At 38.5% G+C, this 25,780-nt stretch overlaps 2 protein-coding genes across 3 annotated transcripts; both read right to left on the bottom strand.

The window, feature by feature from the left end:
* Nucleotide 1: 1 nt before the first annotated feature.
* Nucleotides 2–3,448, bottom strand: zgc:123278 (uncharacterized protein LOC641569 homolog). 2 transcript variants are annotated; one of them, XM_037542658.1, is made up of 6 exons: nt 2,806–3,448; nt 2,469–2,556; nt 2,253–2,318; nt 1,919–2,046; nt 1,381–1,459; nt 2–584 (listed from the first exon to the last, which is right to left on the bottom strand). In XM_037542658.1, exons 1-6 carry the CDS (start codon nt 3,091–3,093, stop codon nt 466–468), a joined length of 768 nt encoding a protein of 255 aa, XP_037398555.1. In that variant the 5' UTR covers nt 3,094–3,448; the 3' UTR covers nt 2–465. The 2 variants fall into 2 exon arrangements, with proteins under 2 accessions (XP_037398555.1, XP_017577991.2); XM_017722502.2 differs by having other exon boundaries at nt 1,919–2,082; nt 2,806–3,438.
* Nucleotides 3,449–3,697: 249 nt separating this feature from the next.
* On the bottom strand, nt 3,698–25,026 carry hrasa (HRas proto-oncogene, GTPase a). Its single transcript, XM_017722510.2, has 6 exons — nt 24,698–25,026; nt 15,956–16,095; nt 13,975–14,153; nt 10,798–10,957; nt 8,350–8,475; nt 3,698–5,100 (listed from the first exon to the last, which is right to left on the bottom strand). Exons 2-5 carry the CDS (start codon nt 16,064–16,066, stop codon nt 8,356–8,358), a joined length of 570 nt encoding a protein of 189 aa, XP_017577999.1. The 5' UTR covers nt 16,067–16,095; nt 24,698–25,026; the 3' UTR covers nt 3,698–5,100; nt 8,350–8,355.
* Between the last annotated feature and the right edge of the window lie 754 nt (nt 25,027–25,780).

Genomic DNA, 25,780 nt, shown 5'->3' with positions numbered 1-25,780 from the left:
TCAAACTGGGTGTAGGTTTCAAAATAAAAGTCTTTTATTTTCATCAACAAGCTCTATATGGAGACATCACTACCCAAAATATTCAATGAAATGGAAAAGCACATGCACATCGATCTGTACAGGTCAAAAAGTTTTTTTCCACTATACATCCTTAAATGCATCCACTTCAGAAATAAGCCAGAATTATTATAATAGAAATGAATATGAAAAATAGTTATGGATGTACACTGAAACCAGGACAATCAATGTTTTCTAATAGACTGCAAACAAATATGCATCCATTCAAAATTCAAAATTTACATATAGAAGAATCTGAGGGACATGCTTCAAGTCATAAACAGGACTATGTTTATCTTATTGTATTTCCATTAGGTTGTGTGTACCCCATCATTTACTACATAAATTATATATAATTCAATATGAATATATACAATTACATACAAAATATGAATACAGTTTGTACAGCTAACAGTTGGTTTCATTATTTCCTTGGAAAGGTACCCCGTCCTCTCTCTGCAGTGTTATGTGGGAGTTGTGTCGTGTGGAGCTAGTCTGTGAAATTCTCTGAGTCTCTGCTCCTAAACCTGTGGAAAATATGGTAACTGTTAGAATAGGGAAGAATAATAAGGTTTACAGTTTCAGATTCTCAAAGATTTTTATTTCTGACCATAAACACATTTCAGGACCAGACACTTGATGTTAAAGGACTTCTATCCTACATTTTCTTGCCTTATTCAAAAAGCAGCCTGGGCTTTAACACTTGTTATAATGTCATTATGAATGTGTGCAGCTAAGCTGCTGTAGGCTGAATAGATGGATTTATGTTAATATTGTGACATCACAAAAATTATTAATTCAAAACGAGCTCTTTTTCTTTTATCTTACTTTCCATATATGGACTTGCTAACTAAAATATTATTACTTTGAAATATTTACATTTATTTACTAAATAAAGCTCTTATATTCCAGATTAAAGCAAGAAAATGTCCTTTTTGCAGTGATTTAAACCCTGTAATGTTCCACAGAATGGAAGGCTAAATGTCAAGCGTGATATCAGCCTGTGTGATGCAGTTGTTTACTTCATTTTCTTGGACATTTGTGTGTTTTACTGGCAGGATTAAATATCCTTCCTGTTGTATCTATTTTCCTGGAAATACTGTGATACAAGGACAGAGAGAGCTGTTGTTATGATCCAGTTGAAAGCCTTGTTATCAAGATGGCACAGAAGCTGATGTGTATGGTATCGTTACAGACACCAGCATTTCACCAGCATCCCTGTCTTGTTACATTTTCAGAGCACCGAGTTTAAAACGTGTCAGAGGAGGAAATGATGGAGTTTGTGTGCAATGAGTCAGTGCAACACTAAAAGCATGTAGGTACCTGGCCGCATACACAATGGAGGCGTTTCACCAAAGACAGCCATTATCACTTGAATCAAGCCATGGAGGTCACACTGAGTCTAGAGAATCAGATAAACACAGAACAGATTCTTGTAAGGATGTGATAAACTGGCCACTCAGACAGCAAGTGTTTAGAGACTGTTGTTCCTACTGCATAAATTATAACTAGGTCATAGTTCCTTTAACCAATATCTATAATTATTATAACCATATTATAACAGTGAAGGAAAACAACATTAGTCTGTTTTTTCCCCTTTTTAAGCTACAGTACCATGCAAAAGACAGAGACCACTCTGATGGGAGGTCTAGAACCACGGCCTAGTCCCATTAAACCATAGGTATAGTAGTTATAGCAGCATTATAACGTTGGAGGAAAAAAATGTTTTTTTTCTATTTTGTAAACTACAATTTTAATTAACTATAACTAGATCCTAGTTCCATTAAGCCATATGTATAGCCATATTATAACCATATTACAACTAGAACCCAGTTTGATTAAACATGGATTTCAGACTTACATGTCTCCACTCATCCAGATAAGGTAGTAGAATCTGGCCATTGCTGTTCACATGCCTACTTGGAATGATGACCATCTCTTTGGTGGGTTTCACATAGCAGACTGGAGGAGTGCGGGGATAGCTTTCCTCTGGCCACAGACATAGAGGGATGTTATAAATGTTCCCTGTTACACAGAATATTGTGTTCCTTCATATATCACGGTGCACGGCTCAAGCTTGAACCTTTACTGTATACCTTTATTAAACATTAACATTTTTTATTATAGCATATCAGACAGGAGTCTAATTGTCATGTACCTTAATAGTTGTAAAAGGAAAGGGTCAGGTCACTAACCTTGATACAACACCGCCACTGTTCCTACTAGGCTTATCAGCTTCTTCACAGTGCCATCATTGAAAACTGGATCAACACACAGGCATCATTTTTAATGTTATGAATGTTTTAGTGTTGTTTGGTTTAAAGAGCACCAAACACATTATATGAAGTACAGCTGTAGTTGTAAATGAACTAAAATGAATATTATTCAGGATTGTAATGCAAGTCACTCACCAAATCTGTCCACGACCGGCTGTAGGTGCTTGTACTGGGATATGACAGTCACAATTTCTGACGAGACCTCTTTTCTGTGATTATACGTCTGTGAAGATACAAATTTGTAATAAGATCTCAGTATAGCAGCCTGATACACCTTAGCACACTGACCTGATTGGGTCGATATGAGCAGAAAATGCTGACTTGATGGGGGAAAATGAGCCTGACCCACACTCAAATTCAGTAATTACTGAGTCATTCATAGATCTGAATTAAAAGTCTTAAGACTAATATCCAAATAACAAGCTTACTACTGCAGTTTGAGTGGTTATAGAAAAAGACACTGAGCTCTTACCTTGGGTAACATTTTCTTCACCAGTCCTACAGTTGTAATTGTCATGATGCTACTGACTAAAACAGATGCATCAAAAGATATTCTCTTGAATTCAGATGAAGAAGAAGTGCTGTGTGTTTTGCTCTTTGCTCTAAGCAGTAAATTAACCACCAGCTTTGGGTCCTCCTTCAGGTTTATTGCACGCTTATGGCCTTGCCTGAGTGCAACAGCCAATAGCATTAGAGCAGTGAAATTCAGGACAATGAAGATAAGCTCAGAAACACCTGCTATTACATTATTGCAAAACATTGCAGGTAAACATAAAGCTGGTCTTATCAAAAACAACTGAACAAACAATTCTATATGAATTACGTTAGTAACAAATAGACAGAAGATTTAAGGATAAATTAAGATAAGAAAATATTAGATTACCGATTAATACACAGACACACTTTTACCTGCACGCACACACATAAATGGCATGTCTGTCTTGTGCTGTGGTTTATTCCATCACCAATTCTGATGAAACTGTTGTGCACCTCTTCCTGGTTGGCCTACATAAAAATTATATTACACCTGTTGCCTATTGCATTATCAGGAATGACAAATTCCAAATGTGTTTCCGGAGTCTTCCTGCGCTCTTCCTTATGATTACTGGCCAGTGATTAAAAACAACAAAACATTTTTCCAAAAGGTTGTTATGCATGCTGCAGTACAACTGTTGTCTGGTTTTAACTTCACTGGCATTACATAGAAAATATTACAAAAACTCTGGGTAAATTAAATGAGATCCTTCAAAACAAAGGACAATATGGAAATCTGTAAAATGTGTAGACATGAAGCCCACCTGTAGCTGAAATCAGAACAGTAGATGGCGTTGTAGAGCTGATAGACCCTTTCTACACATTAACACTTACTGTAAACCAGTTTATTTTTTATGATCATTTGTACAGAACAAGTCACGAGCTGAACTAGAGTTTTTATTTCCACTGTTTCACTTAAAAAATGCATATGTAACATGAAGAACCAAAACTATGTCATGCATGGATGCCAGAAACAGGAGCTTCATTTGTATGCCAAACATTTGAACACCTCAAGGGGAAATTATGTTTTGGTGATTTTCTTTATGAGAATAAGTAACACATCCTTCACAGACAACACACTGAAATAGGGAATTTCTGCCAATTTTACAGCAAAATGTCTATTCACTTGCTGTGTATAATATATTGGGGGGAAAAATTGAAGTGTGCAAAAGTACAGTATGCACTCAAACTTTTGCATACACTGTAGGTAAACAGAGGTCTTCTTACAGTTTGAAAAAAATGATCAGCTCTAATTAAATTGTTGAGTTCAGAACAGTAGATGTTTACATATTTGCCCATTGTTTTTACCTCCAAACAGTTTGATATAGTATTCTGTCTGAAGCCACCAATCTGTCACATAAATATTTACATCAATCACTTTTGATACAAATCTGGAATAACAAGGTTCTGCAGTTGTCTGTACAATAGATTTAAAAAATCTGTAAGATCTTAAACCAAACATGTAGGACTTTAAAACAAATTTTATTGGAATCTAACAATCAGAACAACCGCAATACCAGTCGGTTTGTTCAGCACTTCCACAATCAGTTTCTCTTGTAAAATACGTACACATAAACAGCCACACCTACAGTATCTAGTGCTGCAGCAAAGCACAGTCCCCATGGTTATCGCCACAAACTCCCAATTCACAAAAGTTACATGTTAAAACGAAGACATGTTAAGCAAAACAAATGTGGCTAACTGTCAAGAAAACAGAGACTCCTGTGTGGGATGTCTTTCCTTTCTCTCTGCAGTCAGCAGTGAGCAGTCTCATCTGCAGACCTGTATGCCTTCTTCTGACAGGAACAGAGGGGCACAGGGTGCCTGGGATGAGGTCACTAGTGTCCAGTCTTTAGAATCTGAGCTTTGTTTTGTGATATCGGTCACGAAAGGCCTGATGTCCACGTAAAAGCCAGTGTTGAGACTTATGAGAATAATAAATTAGATGAAATCCACGGAGCTGCCCAGTATTAGCACACTGGAGTTAAAGAATATGAAAACCAATACAAGTCATTAGTGGTGTTTTGTCAGGCAGATGTGGACAGCCAGAGGGGGTCATCGTAGTCACAGCAAGGCAACTTACTCTGCCAAAATGTTCATTTTGCAGTCAGTGTAGCGCCTTTGTTTGTCTTTTGTTTTGCTCTCCAGCTGTGATTTGTGTCTTTATTCCTCCTTCTGTGGTCCACTCTGCCTTGCGGATCCATAGGTCCACTTCTCAACTCTGAAAGGTCGCCTGAAAAGGAACAGACAACAACATAGTTAGGATGGGTGCTATGATAATATGTTATTGTTATTGCAATAAATTCTAGTAAGTATTTCATGGTTATCATCAATATTTAAAGAACACAGACCGAAAACACATATTTTAGTAAATTAAAAAATTTAGTAAAGAGCATTTATTTTCTTCCTTGAGGAAGCCCAAGATTATTTGTTCATTGAATTATATCAGATGTGCTGGTGATTAATTTGAACAAGAGTATCATGATGAAGTCCTGAATAAGATCTCGGCTACTTTGGTAAAAACACAAAATTCACTTATTTTTTTGTTAACTGTAGTGTCATGTTTATATATATATATATTTATATATATATAAATATGTGTGTGTGTGTGTGTTATATATATTTTCAGTGGCAAAGACACTGTTACTGCTGAGATAAATAGTTTCAAACAATTCAATGAATCCCAGGAGATTCATTGAACAGCATTTTGTGTACCTGAAACATTGCATACATTTGTACATACATTGTGAAGCACTGTAATCTGTTGCCATACTGCCCATTTTCTTTATTTCAGGTTCTGGTTCAAATAAACCTAAAATTAGAGTTTAATGTTACTTTGTGCAATGCAGTATTCTACACTGCTGCTTTGTATCACTCGGCCTTATCAGTTTGACAGGATTCATGATTTTAAATCTTGTTTTTATTCAATATTCAACCAATATTCTCTCCAGCATGCAATACACAAATGCTGTTCTACAAGCTAATAAATACAACCGAATTCACATTAGTGTAACTCTTTCCTTAGTCGTCATTTCTGTTGCTATTCAGCAGGGAATGGAGACACCAGAGACAAGTTTAAACTCAAAGTTAAAGAAAAGACCCTGAACTGAGATCTCTAGCTTGCTAAAAATATTTCAGAAAATATCACTCTAAAGACTACCAATGCACTGCTGTAGGCAGATTCAAAATAGATAAAATCATAGTTACAGTTTTCATTTGGCCAGGCTGTCTTTTTAAAATTTTCGGTGAATCATGTTCTGCTCATGTTTAAGGGACCAAAATGCCTTTTTTATGCCTCCTACTGCTGACAAACATTACAGCATTGCAGTAATTATGAGCATCTGTACCTGATGCCTTTCTGACGAGGCTCTGAGGAGTAATGCACCTATGTGAAATACATTTGTTCATACAGCAACACATGACACTGAAAAGACTGATCAAGGACCAGATCCTCCAGCATACGATAACTGCATTTGTTACAGCATAAAAGAGAAAAACCAAAGCGTGTTCAGCACTCTGGTGCGTGTGACACAGACGACCCCAGATATCACAGCTTCCTGTGATTTGTATCTTCCACTTGGGTTGTTTTGCACTTCCTTCATGTACAGTAAGGGAGGCAGTAAATAACATTTCCTATTCACACAATGAAACTGCAGGGTACATTCAGACTACAGAGTTCCAAAAACGTCTACATGCAAGAATAGGTCAGCTTCATGGTAGTAAAGATTAATCTTATCTAATCAGTTTTAACCATAAACAACCAGCATGAATACACAAAGTTTGATCTGTAGATGGTAGCATGAAGCAGGGAGCCATGGGGCAACCTAAGCCAAGTCAAAATGTAACACTTTTCATATAGCTGAACAGGCTCATGCAGAACGTGTATTCCCACAGCTTCACTGCAAATGTTCACAGCAGACAGATTCCAATTTTTTTTCCAAATTTGCCATGAAGACCTTTTTTTGTACCACAAAAGTACTTTTCTTTAGCTCCTGAGTTATGTGTATAAGTTACAGAATTCACTAGGTGGCTGTAATATAGCATTGTTTTAGCATATAAACATCTCCCAGTGTCAGTTAACCAGGGGTTAGTTTTAACAGTGTTACAACTAAGCTCCCCTAGGAACAAACAAACTAACCCATATTCCTCCTATTTATAATAAAACCTTTTCATTTTTGGAATGTTTTATTCAGGGATTCATAAAAACGTGCTATAGATGTCATGTAAATAAAATATATTTCTGTTTTATTGTACTAATATTTGCTATTCTGCTGTGAAATTGAAAGTAAACCCACCAATGTTAGCCACAATATCTTTTCACTTTCGCTGCAGATATTTGATATATTTAGGATGGAAAGTTTATCTGGTTCAAACAACATGGGCATGTGCTAAATTAATTGTGTTTGCCAGACACAATTACCAGACATTTCTAGTGAGTGTTACAACTAGCCCCTCAATTCATCACAACTAACTGTTCCACCAACCATAAGGGTGAGTTATGTCATTTGAACTCACAACACTTTTAGCTAAATTGTTCAAACTAATGAAGATCTTGAAAACCTACTTTTCTGCGGAGTTTAGTTCCAACCTACATCTAAAATCCTCTCCTCAAATACCTAACACTAATACATCTAATCCAGCCAATCGAGGACTTCTAAAAAAGGTTAATCAACAAGAGCAGGTGTGCTGTGGTTGAAACTAGACTCTGCAGGAAGGTAGATCAAGACCAGGGATGGTGATCAATAATCTAGCATATCAATTCTATCTGCCATATCTGTATCTGTATTGTAGGGCTGACATGGACAGTAACTCCCCCGTCTTGTTATAAGTTTGTTTGCTAACAATTTACATCTGGAACATAGCATTGGCATAACCATGCCATAAACTTGTAATGGCATAATGTTCGATGTCATGACAACTTATGCTACATGTTGATTTTGGCTAAATGTACTCTAGTGTATGACACTGCTATATTATTGGTCATGACAACTCAAGATAGCATATCATCGCTATCCAAATGTCCAATCTGTGAAACAGTAACTTTACAGGAGAAGGCAAAACCACTCTTACCTTTCAATGCAAGTCAATCTAAAAAGATTTTATTCTAAGTGGTTTTAGAACATTCCTTTTGGTACATCGAATAATTAAATCCATGAAATTTTCACACAACGTAAAGGACAACTGGTATGTTGAAATGATGTAGAAAAATAAAAATGGACAAAAATGGAAATACATAGTTTTCTATGGACAGTAAAAATATGACATCTGCCATGATATGTTTATGGTGTGGCTATGTAAATGTTATGTAGCAAGGTTCAAGTAAAGTGTTAGTGTTTGTTTCATGTCAATACATTTTCATTTTTTTTGCCACAGGGTCTAAGTGACATTAAGTGTCTAAATCATTGCCTGTGGTAACTGACTATTTGCTTGTTTGGATCTGTGTATATATGTGTGAATGCATGTTTTAAACTGTGTTATGCACCTTAAATCACGATACTACACAGCGACAGCTCATACAGTCCTGTCCGCTTTCATCAGGAGGATTGAGTTTCCTTAGCTTGTGCTGTCGGATCTCTCGTACTAGTGTGTAGAAGGCATCCTCCACACCCTGTGAAGCACAGCATGCACACATTAACTTCCACCAGCCAGTAATCATCAGCAGAGTCACTGAGCATAGACTCAGACATTGTAGACATGACTGTAATAATGCTACAAGTCCATTAGATCTGATAGCAATCTGCCAGGGTGAGTCTGCTCTCTTTCACAGACTGAAATTACAGCCTGTGTGATTCCAAGCATCAGGAAGTTGGGAAATGTTTAATGAAGCCAGAACATTGAAAATTTACAATCATGTACACAACACTGTAGAGTCAGTCTGTGAAGATTCAACAGACAAAGGGTACAAAATTTAGGTCTCGTCTGAAGTTCTGGATTCTCCTTAATGAAGTACACTGTTGTTTTCATAACTTCCACTGCCAGCCTGGACCTGCCTTTCTTTTCTTTTTAATCTCTTACCCTCTCTCTATCATACTCAGAGATCTACATATTACCCAGGTCCCTTACATTCTTTCAGAAGTGTGTTTCTGCCATGGCTTTTCCACTCTGTCTGACAGATTTCCTCTTTGACTTCTAAGAGCTTCTACATACTACATAGTGTACTGCGCAAATGTTAGAGACCACCCTACTTTCATTTATTTAATCACCACTTAAGTCACTTTTCAGCAACAGGAAAAAGGCAGAAAACATATATTTAACAGATAATTCAACAGACACCTCAAAGCTTAGTTGGGTGTGTTTTTACTTCTCACACTCCAAGCAATCCCAAACACATACAATGATGTTGAGGTCTGGACAGCTCATTGTTTTGAAAACACCAGCAGCTTTTTTTTGGTAAGTACACCTTAATTTTCTCAGCAACATGCTTAGAGCTGTTATCTTGCCGGAGAAAGGATTTCTTCTCAGTGCAACGTTTTACAAAAGTTTTTTGCTGATGTATTAAAATTTGTTTAGACTCAGCAGGATTTATAATGGCTTCAACCATAAACAAGTCACCAAGTCCAGATGTAGGTACACATCCTCAAACTTGCACTGAGCCTCCTCCCACTTTGTCAAATAGTTGTAGAGTCTTCAACTGCTTCAGCAGTGAACATGCTGCTTTCTGTTAGATCTTAAATTTAGACCCACCTGTCCTTACAATAAACAACAGTGTCTCCTTGAATGTCAGTGACACCTTTGGGAACAGCTTTTGCTGGAGGGACATAGCTATAACTGGTCAGGTTCAGGTTTGGAAGGATGGAAGAATTAAAGTGGCAGTATAGGGTATACGAATTAAAGAGTGGACAAATCAAAAACTGATAGATCTGATAATACACTTAGCATTTTCCCTAATTATCTGTCAAATATACAGTACTGTGCAAAAGCTTTAGGCATCTCAGCGCACAATTTACAACCATTTATCTTAGCTATGAATGAATTTTTGCCTATAAAAATACTATATATAATTAAAATGTAAAATAAAACAAAGAAATCTGAATTTATTACTTTGAAAAAAAGTAGAAAATATATCTTGTGAGGTAGATTGAAGAACAAAGTTTGGTTCCACATTTCTCCTGGATGCCCATCACTGCTATCACATGGAATTATTAAATTCCATCTCCAACACTAATGATTTAATTGAATGATGCACTGATTATCCAAAATACATCCCGAATGATAACTACACTTAATAATGGTCTTCCTCAATTAGAGGTTTGGAAACTGTTAAACACACACTGACACACAAAATCACTACTTTTTGTAATGTTATTTGTAATTATTTCAATATTAGTGTTTTTGAGCAAATATATGTACTACCCAGAAACAGCTTTTTAAATCTTTTCTCAGGTGCCGAAAACATTTGCACAATACTGTACATTTCCCACTTTTTTCGGAATAACTTGTACTTAATAGACGATCTAACTGGATATAAATAAACTAAAGGGTGGTCTCTGACTTCTGCAGAATGTTATATAATTTAAATACATGCTGTATATTATCAGCTAGTGTTGTCTCAGCTTCAGAATCATTTTGCTGATGAAGGACTTTTGTCCAAAACATCCTGTTTCTCTGAAAACGTTGTATAAACACGTACACATGCTGAGAGAAATCAGTAAAAGGATGCAGGCTTTTTTGACAAATTGGTCAGTTGAACTCTAGCCTGTTTCTAGGCTTCTGGAGTGGATGATGAAAACAGTGACATTCTCCCTCTGCAATCATCAGCCTACCAATGAGTCATCATCACCTGCAGTTTTATAGAAATGCACTCATCTTACATCACTCTATGTGAGTAATGGAGCCTGTGTGTATGTCAAAGCATAGAAGTAACACGACAATGTCATTTCACAGTCCTTCTAGTTTGCAAATAAAAACCAGGAGTGTCTTTGCTGCTCACTTGTCTGGTCTTGGCTGAGGTCTCAATGTACGGGATGCCATAGCTGCGTGCTAGCTCCTGCGCTTGCCGCGTGTCCACTGTGCGAGCAGGGAGATCACATTTATTACCCACAAGGACCATTGGCACATCGTCCGAGTCCTTTACCCGTTTGATCTGTTCCCTGTGAGAGGGGGTACAAAGTTGGGGGGGTGGGGAGTGGGTGGATTAATTGGTGAAACACACAAAGGAAAGAGAAAATGAATATTATGCTGCTGTTGTGCTGATAATGTTTTGCAAATTTATGGCAAACTGATGCGCAGGTGCATATAACCCATGTCCTTGCTTACAAGCTTTTAGTTAGCCATAAGGCTAGTGGTGTACAGTCACCTTGCTGTGTGCTGTTCCGGATTGTGACAGTTGTTTCTGTACTGGTTGCTAGCCGATTGAGGGGCATATGAGTAAGACGATGCCACTGTGGAGTCCGCATGTGTGGTTGCATATGTGTGTGACAGGCAGGAAACGTAACAGAGTATATGAGCTCCTGTAATCCACTGACAGTGTGAATAGTTTAACCTTTAAAATAATTATCAATGTTTTGCTATACACTCAATTTTAATTATATTTAAAATTAATTTAAAAGGACCATATCATACTTTATCCCGTTTTTCAACCTCTCTTTATCCCTTAGAATTAAACAGGTTGTTTATGTCTTTTTGTCGTTAAGATTGACATTTGTGAATGACTTCAGTTTTAAATGGTTACTCTGTATTGTGCATCATTCAAAAAGCATTTTGGACTGAAACACATCACAGGAACTTCTTCTTCTTCTTTCGCCTGCTCCCTTTAGGGGTCCCCACAGCAGATCATCTGCCTCCATCTTGCCCTATCGACTGCCTCCTCTACTTTCACACCAACCATCTCCATGTCCACCTTCACTACATCCATAAACCTTCTCTGAGGTCTACCTCTTCTCCTTCTACAGCTAGAAGGTGTCCAAACCATCTCAACCTGTCCTCTCTGGCTTTATCTCCAAACTGCTCCACCTTCACTGTCCCTCTGATCTGCTCATTTCTAATCTTGTCCATCCTTGTCACTCCCAACGAAAATCTCAGCATCTTCATCTTCGCCACCTCCAGCTCAGCCTCCTGTCTTTTAGACAGAGCCACAGTCTCCAAACCACACATCATAGCAGGACGCACTACTGTCTTGTAAACCTTCCCTTTCACTCTTGCTGCTATGCTTCTGTCACACATCAGCCCTGACACCCGTCTCCACCCACTCCATCCTGCCTGCACCCTCTTCTTCACCTCCTTTCTACGCTGTCTATTGCTCTGGATGGTTGACCCAAGATGTTTGAAGTCATCCACCTTTACGACCTCTACTCCTTGCATCTTCACCTTTCCACCTGCCTTCCTCTCATTCACACACATGTATTCGGTCTTGTTTCTACTGTCCTTCATTCTTCTCCTCTCCAGTGCAAACCTCCACCTCTCCAGATTCTCTTCCACCTGCTCTCTACTCTCACCACAAGTTACAATGTCATCTGCAAACATCATGGTCCATGGAGCCTCCTGCCTGACCTCATCTCTCAACGTTTCCATCACCATTGCAAACAAGAAGGGGCTCAAAGCTGATCCCTGATGTAACCAGCATTAACCTTGAAACCATTTGTCACTCCAACTGCACACCTCACTATCCTCATACATGTCCTGCACCACCCTAACATACTTTTCAGCTACACCTGACTTCCTCATACAGTACCACAGTTCCTCTCTTGGCCCCCTATTATATGCCTTCTCTAGATCCACAAACACATCACAGGAACAATTATTTGTAAATAGGACGTTTTTGCAGCTTGTGTTCCTAAATGGGCCACATAAACTGGGAAATGAGAGATATATTTTAAAACTTTACCAATGTTTACAAACTACACCAAAGCCTTTTATTTAAAATTTCATGATCAGGGCCCTTTAAATACATGATATGTTTTACTTTTAATTTATATTCTGTACTGAGTTTAAGTGCAACATTTATGCATTTGTTTGAATGTCAACTGAGAAAAAATATATTTTTCCTAGTCCTGTTACAATCAATACATTTTAGCTGACCACTGCCATTTAATTGTCTTTTTTTTCATTATTAATTATTTTCATGGTATAAAATGCCCCCCCCCCCCCCCCCCCCCCCCCCCCCCAAAAAAAAATATTTCATCAAACTCAAAACTACAATATCTGCTTTTCCCTTACAAACACAAACATGATACTGATTGAAAGAGCAGAATTGGCACAGTTGACAGAAATTCTCTTGTTTCATGTTTCAGAATTCCTGTTTCTCGTTACCATGAGCTACAACAATTAATATGAAATTACAACTGCAACTTCTACTGGTTGAGTCTTACTAGCATAATCTACCAAAACAAAATAAAGTCCACTATCAAGAGTGCACTGTCCATAAATAAAAAAACAGCATATAATCCATTTATCATCCTTTTCCAGTTTTCCTTTTATGTCCTTGAGTGCTTGCTATCTCTCTTCCATCCTCCTGCCTGCTCTCTAATTGGGTTTATATTGATTTCATTGTCAGCTTATTGTAATCTTCCACTCTGAGGCTATATTTCCTTTAGCCACAACAGATGCTAGTGACACTGGTCAAAACTGTGGTTTGACAACGGAAGAGGACAACAGAGGTCATATTTTGTCTTCTTTCTCTGTATTTTTGCATTGCAGTCAAGGACTTTGGTTTGTAAACATTACTGAAATACAGCTTAGATTTTCATTTGCAGGTTTGAAGCACTGTCCATTATCCACAAGTGTTGCTCCCCATAATCTCTTTTGAATTAAAAGCAATAGTTGATCAGTCAAGACATGTCTGGTGTCTGAAGTTTGCTTCTTTAGTTTTGCACTGGAGCTATGAGGCTAATGTACCTAATTAGCACTGTGCAAAATGCCTACCTAAATGATCACACATTTGCCTCAAATCATGTTGAGTTGTTAATTAATCTCAGATAGACTGTCTTATTTGTTTCCTGAGACTGTATGACAAAGTGTTATCTATAAAAATAGGCAAGTCTGAATTCTGAGAACAGTATATCATAAATTGTCAGAAACCAGATAAGTAACTTTGTCTGAACTTCACACTAAAAGTGTGAAGTGAACTACTTGCTCAATTGAGGATGTAATTCATACAGGAGAAACAGACCTGTACTGGTGAATGTCCTCAAAAGACTTGGTGTTATTGATGGCAAAGACACAGAGGAAACCCTCTCCTGTCCTCATGTACTGGTCCCTCATAGCACTGTACTCCTCCTGTCCTGCTGTGTCCAGGATGTCCAGCAGGCACGTCTCTCCATCAATCACCACCTGCTTCCTGTAAGAGTCCTGAAAAAAAGAAAAAAACACGTAGATATATCCTAAAGCCACAGCAATCAATGCCACGACAGTCCATCACTGAGACTCAGTATTCTATGCTATGATGTGTATGCTAAAAGATTTGATAACCTTTATACTAGAAAGCTCCGATACACACTATTAACCACTCAAATCCATTCACATCAGGACTAACTGCATTATTATAATGTGTCCTCATGGCTACTAGCCATTATACAAGGGCTAATTTATGACTAATGGAGAAATTTAGACTAATCCATTCATAAAAGTAAAGAGGAAAAGAAAAATCAAATCAAGTAGTCAATACAGTGAAAATACAGTTTCATTTGACAGCAGGGCTCAGTGCACGCAAACATGCAGGCCAGTGGTCTTGAATGTTAGTGCAGTGAGAGCAGCTATGAAAAGGACATTGTTTGTCCAGAGGCAGGCGTGGTGGGAAAGGAGAAAATAGAGGGCAGAAGGACAGTGACTCGCAGACATGTGGACATGCGCGCACACAAACCAACCCCACCCTGTGTCTATGTGAGCAATCACTGACCCCAGATATACAGACACCCTGGTTTCATATGACAGTAATAAGTGTATGAAAGCGAGAGAAATATAGCTGATAGCTGTATGTGATTGTTGGGAGAATCCAGAATGTTCTCTCCTTGTTTGTTTGTCAGTTCTTTCTCTGGATACTCAAAGAACAACTGCTGACATTAGGATGTTGGTGTTTTCTGCAGAATGTTTGTTTACTATGCTACAGTGAGTAATTCCTTAAGAGGTTTGTAAAACATTTCCATTTATCATTTTTACAAAATTTGAACAATTTTGACGTTTCAGCAGATGACCACACTGGCTTGGTCACTAGACTTGTATCAACAAACCCTGGCACAGTTTCCACAGTTTTTTAGAAAAATGTTTTCCAAGACTTCTCCAGGACAAATTCCATGACTTATATACATAACAGTTGTTGTGGTTGATGGAAAATGACACTTAAGTGCAGACATTCTTAACTCCAGACATCCCCTAACTGAGTGATTTACTGAGCACACACACTATTCATCAACCAATCAAAAAGCCCAAAAACAAGGTCCTGCTCATGTTTTAGGTCTTAAATGCAAAATCAACATTATGACGATTTCATGACAATAATAGATCATTCATTTATAACCTCAGAAAACACATTGCTTACCGAGTTTTGACTGAGTTCTCTAATTTTAAAATGTCCTCACAATCATCAGTTACATCTGTTTGGGGAAGAGGACTGAAGAATAATGAAATATTTCTCACACTGTGTGCAATTACACATTCCCCCAGAGAGGTCTCCAAATCCTTAAATCTCACATAGCATTGCTTTAATGGTCCATCTTTACACGCTTGTTTTGTGGCTTCACTAATATTTCCAGGTAATTTGATAAATTTTATTATTTAGTCTGCAATAAAAATCTATAAACGTAAAGCACAGCATGGGCACATTGACCACTTTGGCCAATAATGTGTCATTATTTTTATTGACTGATATGCTAAATAACAGATTCAGTTCTTTATTATTCTTGCAATTTTTTTCCACAGTTGTCAACTGAATTAATTTTAATGGTAAAAATAGTAAAACTAAGTTTAATTACAACAATTTTGTATAATATATTTATACATATTTGTTGTAATTGAGCTTCAGATGCTGAACTGAGAATGTGCATACATCACTTTACACCCACAATGAACAAAGACTAACTTGAACTGACATGCACAATCACACAATACTTTATCTATATGGTATACACTCACCCAACCACACACCCACACTTTACCTCTATGGTAGGGTCATATTCATCCACAAAGTGGTTCTGGATCAGTTGGATGGTAAGAGCGCTCTTGCCCACGCCTCCAGCGCCCACCACCACTAGCTTATACTCAGTCATCCTTTCTGCTCTTCTTCAGCTGCTCAGCCCTGTGGGATTCCAGAGTGAGATACACATTTTAAGCAACAGATTTACAGAGAAAAAAGTGGAAGAAACATAGACCAGCAAATATCACTACAGTTAAATTCATTTTCAGCACAAAATTACATAAATACACGGACACATGGCATGTGGTATACTGTGTATCTCTGCTATACAAATCAAACCTTCTCATATGAAGGAATCCTCAGCCGCCTTTGAGGCTCAAAAGCCCAGCCTGGTTTATACCAACCAGATGCACCTTTCATTGCCTCTGCTGATCTTATGATCCCATGTAAAGGAGTAGACCATTAAAGCAGTCAGCCAGGAATATAAATCAGAGGTCTTTTATTATGAGATCCATTTGAGCCCAGCACCCCAACAACTCCCTGAGCCAGATTTTATTAATGCATACACATCCACATCCAAGCACAGAGGCTAATTTAATACACAGTTACATATAATCTACAGTTGGTCGAGCAGGCATTTTGGTGAAAATGAACTGGTCTCAAAGATCTTTCATCTATTATAAGCATGAGCCAGAATTATTGTTGTCCTTTAGCTGTAAAATGCCTTACAATTGTCAAGGTGACACTGGAGGTCATATCCCTCTTCTATATTGCACCAAGCTATAAAGCCATAACAGTCATAATACTCCATGCACACAAAAATACTTAGCATGTTTAAGCATTTGTTCAATAACACTGCATAATGCTAGTGTATACAAGGTCATTCTTAGTTCACCTTTAAAATAAGCCCCATATAAAACCTTTAAAGCAGTTAGAATTCAAACAACCTGGTTTAATTTCAGAATTTTAGAATTTACTTTGGGCCATATGTTCTCTGCGCTTAGCTGAGCACTAATTTAAAGATTGAATTTTTTTATTAATCAAACCATACATCTAAAAAGTAAGTTTTTAATCACTTAACTTACTGAATTAAATCTAAATTATCAGTCATTTGACTACTTATTAAAAAATCTAAATTTGACTGAAATAGAAGTATGTAATCTATGTATCCATGTAATTAAATAATAATAATAATTAAATGTCGCTGTAAGATGCTCCTCCAAGGTATAACTACACAAAAATTCACTGCATCACACCAATCAGAACAAGTTTTGTGGCTTTTTTCCATATCATACTATATTCAACACTATGGGCTAATATCATGCCAACAAGGTCAAACCAAATTTTGTCAAAAAAAATGACATTTCTTGATAATCTTCAACTCATAAACTGGCTTGGGTAGATGTTATAATGTCAGTCTGATATCAACACCTAGTGCAGACAATCCAGGATGGTATAGTGTAGCAACACCTCTGCCTTCTGTGAACCTTAGATGTAGGCTGTGGTTTGTTCCCACGCCTGGGCATGCACCCTATCATGTACCAACAAGCGTCCTAGGGAAAGACTCCTAACACTTCCTTTGCCTACCTCTGTGACTTGCTCTGAGTATGAGTGTCTGCCATTTAAATGAAGTAAATGTAATATCATCTATTTCATCATCCAAAGTTTCACAGAAAATGTGAGCAGCCAAGCACTGGAAAAAAACTGAAGCATTGTTAACAGCATGACATTTCATTGAAAGATTTCGGACAAATTAAGGGCCAAACTTTGCTTTGGGGGATTTGCATGACACATTTCATCAAGAAATCCAGTGATGTCCATGAATCCAATGATGTCATTCTGGGACATGTCAGCTGATTTAATGTGACTCAGACACAAATCAAGCATGGTAACATTCGACAATTAAAGAATGAACTGAGCACATTGGTTCTGCAGGAACATGATTCAAACTTAGTATAATCATGGAAAAAGAAACAGCAAAAAAAACAATTCACTCACAACTAGTTGCTGAAATTACATGTATCTTATTCGTGTTTCATAAACTGTGAAAAACTGAAACTAAGAGCACTGTAGTAAGGCAACATCCTGTGCAGTAAATTCAGCAGACCTTGAGCATGGTCTATCTTGGTCTCAGGGTGTGTTGTCATATAATTAGAAGTATATTTGCCATTGTAAGCCCTGTGAGAGGTACAAGTGCTATGTCTGAGATCACAACAACTCATACATGCATAAAAGCTTCCTGACAGAATGAAGAACAACTGTAACAAGCACTTGCAGCCAAAATACCTTGGTTACCAAACTTCAGGGAATAATCCGCCGAGATAAGGGAATCAGGGATTTACAAAACTGCAACAGCATCATGATTCTCACTCAGTACCAGACATGAATCTAGCTGTTCATTGCCCAACACATTAGGGAAATATCTAAAAATAACCATAATAATAAGGATAACTTCTTATTAATTATTGATTACTTTAAATACATTTTCATTACTGTACAACTCACCTCAACCATGTTAAATACATTATTTCCTATTATTTAGCAGGCTGTTTAAATTATATTAGACCTCAACAGTATCAATCCTTTTTTCTAATACAGGCGATCATTGCTTGTTATGGGGTTGCCTACTTACCAATCATCACAGATACTCCACTAAAGGGCACCTCACCAATACACTAGGACACATATGCACGCACAAACACAATTATGAAAACAATAGGCCTAACTCACCAATTGTTCTTAATGAGAAATTTCTTCTTAACATGCCACTTAGGTAGTTTTCATGAAGATTTTGTCTTTCACCAATATTTTCTTATTGGGGATTTGTTCTTAGATAAGAACAATATCTACGCACACTCATGAGCACAAAGGTACAAACAATTCTGCGGTTTACGATTCTGACAGACTTTTTCTTGGGTCCTTTCTAAAGAACAAATTTGAGAAAAAAGATATTGGTGAATGGGGCTCAATGGTATGAATATCATGGAATAGTTTTTCATAATGAGAACTCAAGAGAGTGGTCACAGTAGTGGTTTTATAAACTCTTCATCCATTATACCTTCCAACATTAGGTGGAAGGTATAATGGATGAAGAGTTTCCTAATAAAATAAAGATTTTCCTACTCCTTCCATAACAGCGTAAAGCTATCTGGAAGAACCTCTATGTAATGAAAACTTTCAGGATAAGAACCAAAGCCTGTTATGGTTGATGATCTAGTAAAAGCACTGTGGTGTCTGTCAATCTGTAACCCCATCAACTAAATAAGGTACAGCTGGGATTCGCTGAACTTGATTCAACATTGGCCTATAAAGCCATGCCAGCAAAATGAGGAGAGAGCAGAAGAAGGGAAGAGCTGATTACAGAAAGCTCTCAGGTCTGATTATGTCTTGTATGCCATATTTAACATATGTCCAATGTTCTGGGTTCAAATAATGTGTAAATGAAAGAATATGGTGACTTTGGCCCTCTCTCTGCCCCACTCTCCTTATGGCAACCCCTCCTCAGGCCTAACCATAAGACTAACAAATGGTAAAGATCTACACACATCAAGAACAGTTGAGGCACGTTACAGGAACAAGGAACAACTGCTTCAACAGATTAGTGACACAGGTAGACACACAGCAGGACGAAAGCTTGTCAACAGGCAAATGCACACTCTGAAAACCCCTAACGTTCCACATAGTTTTTTCCTTTAAAGGGAAATTCCATGACTTTGTTAAACATTACTTTCACTGTTCTTCATGCTAATGCTGGCATGTGAATAAACATCCCTTTTCTCAAGTAGTGGAGGTAATACCAGTTCCTCTGGTATACCAGTAAAATTCTTCCTTAGGTATGAGTTTTGTCAATAACTCTTATACTTGTGTGCCTCAAAGAAGTGCAGATGGTGCAATGTACGAGCAATGCATACCACACTGAAGTGACCCCCTTTAGTTGAATGGCTGAGCCAAGGATGTTTCAGCCATGTTTAAAATGAAAATGAAAACGCAGCTGATTCTGTCATTTCCTACTGTCTAGTCCACTAAACCTGAAGTTGTCCACTTTGTTTTTCAGGCAGTGAACAAGAATGGCTGGTCATCTGAAGATAGCCTTAGCTCAACAAGACACCAGAGCAATCGCTGTACTTCTGACTCCTCTCATACTCCATTTCATACTCCTCTAGGAGACACAAAACTCGGACAGCTACATCAGATAAGGCTGTTGTTTCCAGGCCCTGTGCGCAAAACAAGCTATGGACCAGCTGATACTGCGAATGTGAAAGACTGGAATATTTTCCAAATTACAAATTCTGATGGCCAAAAGCACAAATGTATGAGACAAACAATCTGTTAAATTAAGAGAGAAAACAACATTTATGACCAAATGTTTGACTATATCACCTACTACTGTTCTCAGGCATCCAGTTTATTGAATAAATTGGACAATACATCTACATGTAGGCATCTGTGAAAAGTTCACATGCCAACAATATCTGCCCCAAACTAAGGCACCATATTTAAGACTACATTCAGACAGCTTTTTCTGAACACAAACAGCATTTTCACATGCTGAAAAGCAAACAAAAGCGTTTGGCAAACAAAGCATGGCAGTAATATAAAGTGAATTAAATATTATCTATCTGTGAAATTCTGCAGACATCAATGTTTGTAAAAGACACATTTTAAATTGTAATGAGAATCGTTCATTTATGAGGATTTAATGGTCATCAGCTATTTAAATCAGTAATTGTGACAAATATCATATACAGGTTGGGCCCTAGAGAAACACTGGGGCTATAATAAATGGATATAATCAATCAATCAATCAATCAATCACTCTCTCTGTCTCTCTATGTATGTATGTATATATATATATATATATATATATATATATATATACACACACATATATACACTCTGATGTTTAAAAAAATGAACTCTTAAACGCTCTCAAACATGATCTGTGAAGATGATCTGCTTCATTGAGAACGTCTGGCTTCCTCCTACCATTGGACAGACAACTGCTGCCCTTTCTATTTGTAGCTTATTTGAATACAGGCTGCAAGTAGCTTGCTCTGAAATAAAAACACCAGACTAACCCATGCACCTCAACCAAAGCAGGTCACAGAACAGTCAGTGAGGATTAATAATACAAGCAAACAGATGGAAGTGAATGTGTTCACTCTCAGTCGCCAGCACTTGTTCTTGCTGGGGCGTTTTGTCTGTTGATAGTGGCGCTGAGCGAGGGCTTGTGAGCCCATCGAATGTTCCCTAGTGTCTGTCTCTCTCTCTTATAATTAGTTACTGAGCAGAGTCTGCCTTCAGAAAGATAATGAGCCCTCTAAGCACCAGCGATTTGTGTCTGGGACTAGCTGCCTATTGCTGGGGAAATCAAAACATCAAAAGCTAAAGTTCCATTTTCAATATCAGTGATCGTGACAGTAATTCTGTATTGCCTTTAGTACAGTTTTTACAAAGAAAGCAATTGACAGAAACCCTGGAATACTATCTGGGTCAACGTTCTTGAGTCAGAAAAAGCAATTTCCATGCAAAGAGATTTTAAAGGAATACTACATCATTTTTTAATCGGGTCTTTCCCACACGCGTAGCATGAGGCTGGTTTACATTATGAACCATAACATACCTGTACTTACACAAAACCTAGAAAAAGAATGGACTCAGAACACATCCTATAGAAGTTAAAGCACCTGCCAGCAGGTGTCTATTGTAAAAGTGCTGAGCAATGGCTTTTCTGTTCGTTTTATTAAAAACCAGTAAACACTTTGAAATTACTGTCCATAGTAATCAACCATACACTAGAGGTATGGCAGAGAGACATTAGGCTGAAAATGTGGAAGTGTTCCTTTAAAATATCCCCATCACAGCTTGTCATGATACAGATCTCACATCTAGAAAATCTTCTTGAGTTCCCAGCATTTTTTGAGTTGCTGTGCTTAAGTGAAAACTGAAAGTCACAACCTTTGAAACACGATGTCCAGCCTAAAGACCTACAAAGTATGAGTGTAGGAACTAAACCCACCCAATCCTTCAGCTCTGCTACTGCACTACGCCAGGGGCTGCATATAGCATGTCACAGTGATCTGGGTAAATGAACAACTCATTTTGAAACTCTATAGCCCCCCAGGACCCTGAGGGTACTCTTACATGACAGCACAACGAAACTGTAAGTACACAAGTCCACAAACAAACCGAATGGCTGGAACTTACATACAACCATGAGGACAACAGGGCCATTGTATGTATGAGGGACAAAAGACAGCCCGTTTATGACTATGAATGATCAAGTGGCAATATTTTGGCATTACTTCTCACTTTTCTATGTTACAAAATCTGGTAAGACAGTATTTTTCCCTTTAAGTGCTGATTTCCTCCTCATATAGAAAGTCCATGAACTAATGTATTTACCCAGTATACAGTATAGAGTATGCACCCAGTGTGTAAGGGTGATATATATTTTTGAAATCTTTTGTTTTTAAATTAAATTAGCATTTTTCTGAGCCAAAGCAATCTGTTTAATACATTATTAGAGCATGAAGACATTTTGAATACATAAAACATTTTGACCCCAGAATTAAAAGGTGGAAATGTGTGCGCCATTACAGGACTAACTAATAATAAGCATCAATCTTAAGCTTTAAAGACTGAGAAATACAACATATTGTATTAGTTAAAGGATCCATTCTGGGCTAAGCTGTTAGCCTCCTACAGTGATAATTGATTTTCAATGGAGTGAAGATGGTAAAAGGAATCTCTCGAGGGAGGAGATGGAATCAAACACTGTGGAGCCATCAGAGAAGCAGGGCCAGACATCATCCCTCAAAATAACAGTGACCTCTGAAGCACGGTACTACAAAACTGTGTCCCACATTGCAGGCTCTACATGACAGAGCATTAGTTTGATGTGAAAAATAAGCTATTAAAAAAGACTATGTGATATTACAGAAGCTGTGTCAGCTACTGCACAATTAGACATGGCTTATATATATATATATGCTACTAGTGCCAGTGCCATTACATAATGGCTATGAAACCGCTCCCTCCACCAAAACAATACACAGCATGGAGGCTGAGCAAATGGCTAGGAATAAACGGGCTGTGGGATTTGAGCTGATATGGCATTTGGCAAACACTCTTACCTAGAAGTCTTACAGTTTGATCATTTTACTCAGGTAGGTGATGGCAGTGTTGCCCAAGGACTCTTATTGGTATAATGTAGGGCCCAGGCAGGGGATTGAATGCCAGTCTACAGCATAGAAGGCAGAGGTGTTACCCATTACACTATACCAACCACACTTATAGTTATAACATTCAGTTATAAGGCAAATGAGTTTACCACTTCTCTTTTTCCTTTATTACCAGAACCCCCTTGATCATCTCATGACCATAAGTGTGCACTGACACTTTGAGGCTGCATTTTTAAGATGAGCCAATCGGCTCAGTTGGAGGTTTAGGATCTAGAACAGAGATGAATTATACTTACATCAAATGGTAATTAATGTTTCCTTAAAAATGGTTTAATAATATCTACTTCTTTTTGGCCTAAGAATACAAATGAAAGGTTAGTCTGTATGCAGGCAACCCATTCCAGAAAAGTCTGTATAACAGACAACACAGCTCTCCCTGAGTACAATAAATATCAATCGCCAGACATCGAATCAGTCATCTAACTTTGGTTTAAAATATTGGTCAAATCTAAACATCTGTCTGGTCCTGACCATTGATGTTAAAGCAAACATCTGCAGATACCCATATAGATTCCCATATCATCATCCATCCTTGGAAACCTGTAAACTCATCTGCCTTATAACTGAATATTAGCTCATTTTTCATCATTTACTCAGCATTCGTCACAGCCTTAAATGAAAAACATTTCTGCTGTCAGATGTGAGCAAGAAACACTACAAAACCCAATACATGAATCCCACTCCCCACTAAGGTGACAAATAAACATGGTCATGCTCAGAACACAGACTGCAGCTTCAAGAGGGTGGACAGCTGTGTTGATATGAAGTCTGAAGCATCTGGTTTGATTCTGTATACATTCTGTACAAATCTACTAAATGGGCTGCTCAGCCGAGAGGAGGTGAGGGGAGGAGGAGGAAGCCACCACCACCAGCAGCGTGTACGAAGACTGTAGTGGTATGCAGCTTCCGCACTGCTCCCTCTTCACTCCAGTATGGTGGGGCGTCTCCTCTCCCTCTGCCTGTGAAGCCCACTCCCAGCTGTCACATGGAGCCAGCCCAAACTTCACTAATTCTCTCTGCCTTCATTAACACGGCGCTACTTCATCTCTGAGCCCGGCACGTCTGTTCGTTTCAGAAGTCTCAACCGCTTCTTCTCCCGTCATTAGGGACTCAGGCTGACTCGGAAGTTGTCGACAAACGCGCAGAATGTTTTTCTGTTCTGCCTCATTACAGCTGCGCTGCGGTCCGGACTGGCCCTCTCACTACGCCAGCGTCCCAGCCTGTTGCTCTAACTAACTGGTGTCCGTGTAAACAGAAATAACCGTCACTCTTCATTCTGAAGGACACCAGTGAACAGCTGTAAAAAACACCAACGTTTCTCCTGAAATCTCTCTCTCTCTAGCTGACCGCCCGACCAGCGCTGCCTGTGGGGAGCGTCTAGCTTTTCTAGCTTTCTGACTTGACGATTCAAAAGAAAGCAGCCGTTTCCCGTTAGCTGACGATAAACGAAACTCTGCTGTAACCGACATTTGCGGACTCGTGGACATGAAGTATTCCCGTTAATGATTCATCCTACTTACAACAAGCAGCGCTCCGGTGTGCCCGCGGAGAGATTTCGGTCCACTTGGTTACTCGGGCTAATGTTTCGGTGAAATTTCAGCGCAGGAGTCTGACCGCAGACAGACAGACAGAGACAGCCCGCCGTTCGGTGGTACACGACCGAAAACAGCACTAAAGCGGACAGCCCGCTCGGTTCTGGTCGGTGGTCTGAGTGTGGAGCTGGCTGTGGTCGCCGCTGTGTCTGTCTCAGACCGCTACAAACAATGTGCTCCTCCGTCCGACTGCAAAGGAGCGCTGCAGGCAGGCGGCGGCGGCGGCGGCAGCAGCAGCAGCAGCCCACGCCCAGCCCCGCACGGCAGCGCCGCCCAGGCCCACACAAGAGCCTCCAGTGGGGCTGCCGGGGGGCTGCAGCAGCTGACCACCGCCATAGCTCACATCATTGCGTTTTTTGCGGGAACCTCTCCTAATTTAGGAAAGCAGAAAGATGTACTAGGATGTATTCCATTCAAAATATTTGAAAAATATCAATAAAAATCTCCAGCAAGGATTCTAGCAATATTACGCCTGAGTGCTGAGTGGTTGGTGAGCTGTTTTTCTTTTACTGTTAAGTATGTACAGGGTCAAATGTTCAGCTCCGGTTAGACGTTACATCTTCCAGTTAGAACTTACTGCATTTTGTAGGAACAACTAATCCAAATCTAAAAACTAAAAACAAATAGAATAGAATACATACATATAAAGAGAGATAATAAAATAAATATAGTTGGTGCTCACTGCTGTTAAAAGAGACATTGCTTTCACACAAGTCGTGATGCTTTATTATCCAGCTGCTGCTGGCCACAGCCATACTGTACATAAGGAAACAGCTGGTTTCCTCACCCATCCATAGCAAAATGAACCAAGTGCAATAAATGCTGGAAACACGTAAACTAATGTACATGGCGAGTCAAAAGTCACAGGACAGGTTTTATTTTATTTTATATTTTTTAAATTATCGACTTTTATCTCTGGGGTCATCTCAGACAAATTGTTTATGCTGAGAAAATCTGCAACAAACACCACATTCAGTACCGCATCACGGAGGCTTGTGACAGCCTAAAAAA

Source organism: Pygocentrus nattereri, chromosome 11 (genome assembly GCF_015220715.1).
Source record: "Pygocentrus nattereri isolate fPygNat1 chromosome 11, fPygNat1.pri, whole genome shotgun sequence".
NCBI classification, from domain to species: Eukaryota; Metazoa; Chordata; class Actinopteri; order Characiformes; family Serrasalmidae; genus Pygocentrus; species Pygocentrus nattereri.
The sequence above is the reverse complement of the archived record's forward strand: the minus strand, read 5'-3'. Positions and strand labels throughout refer to the sequence as shown.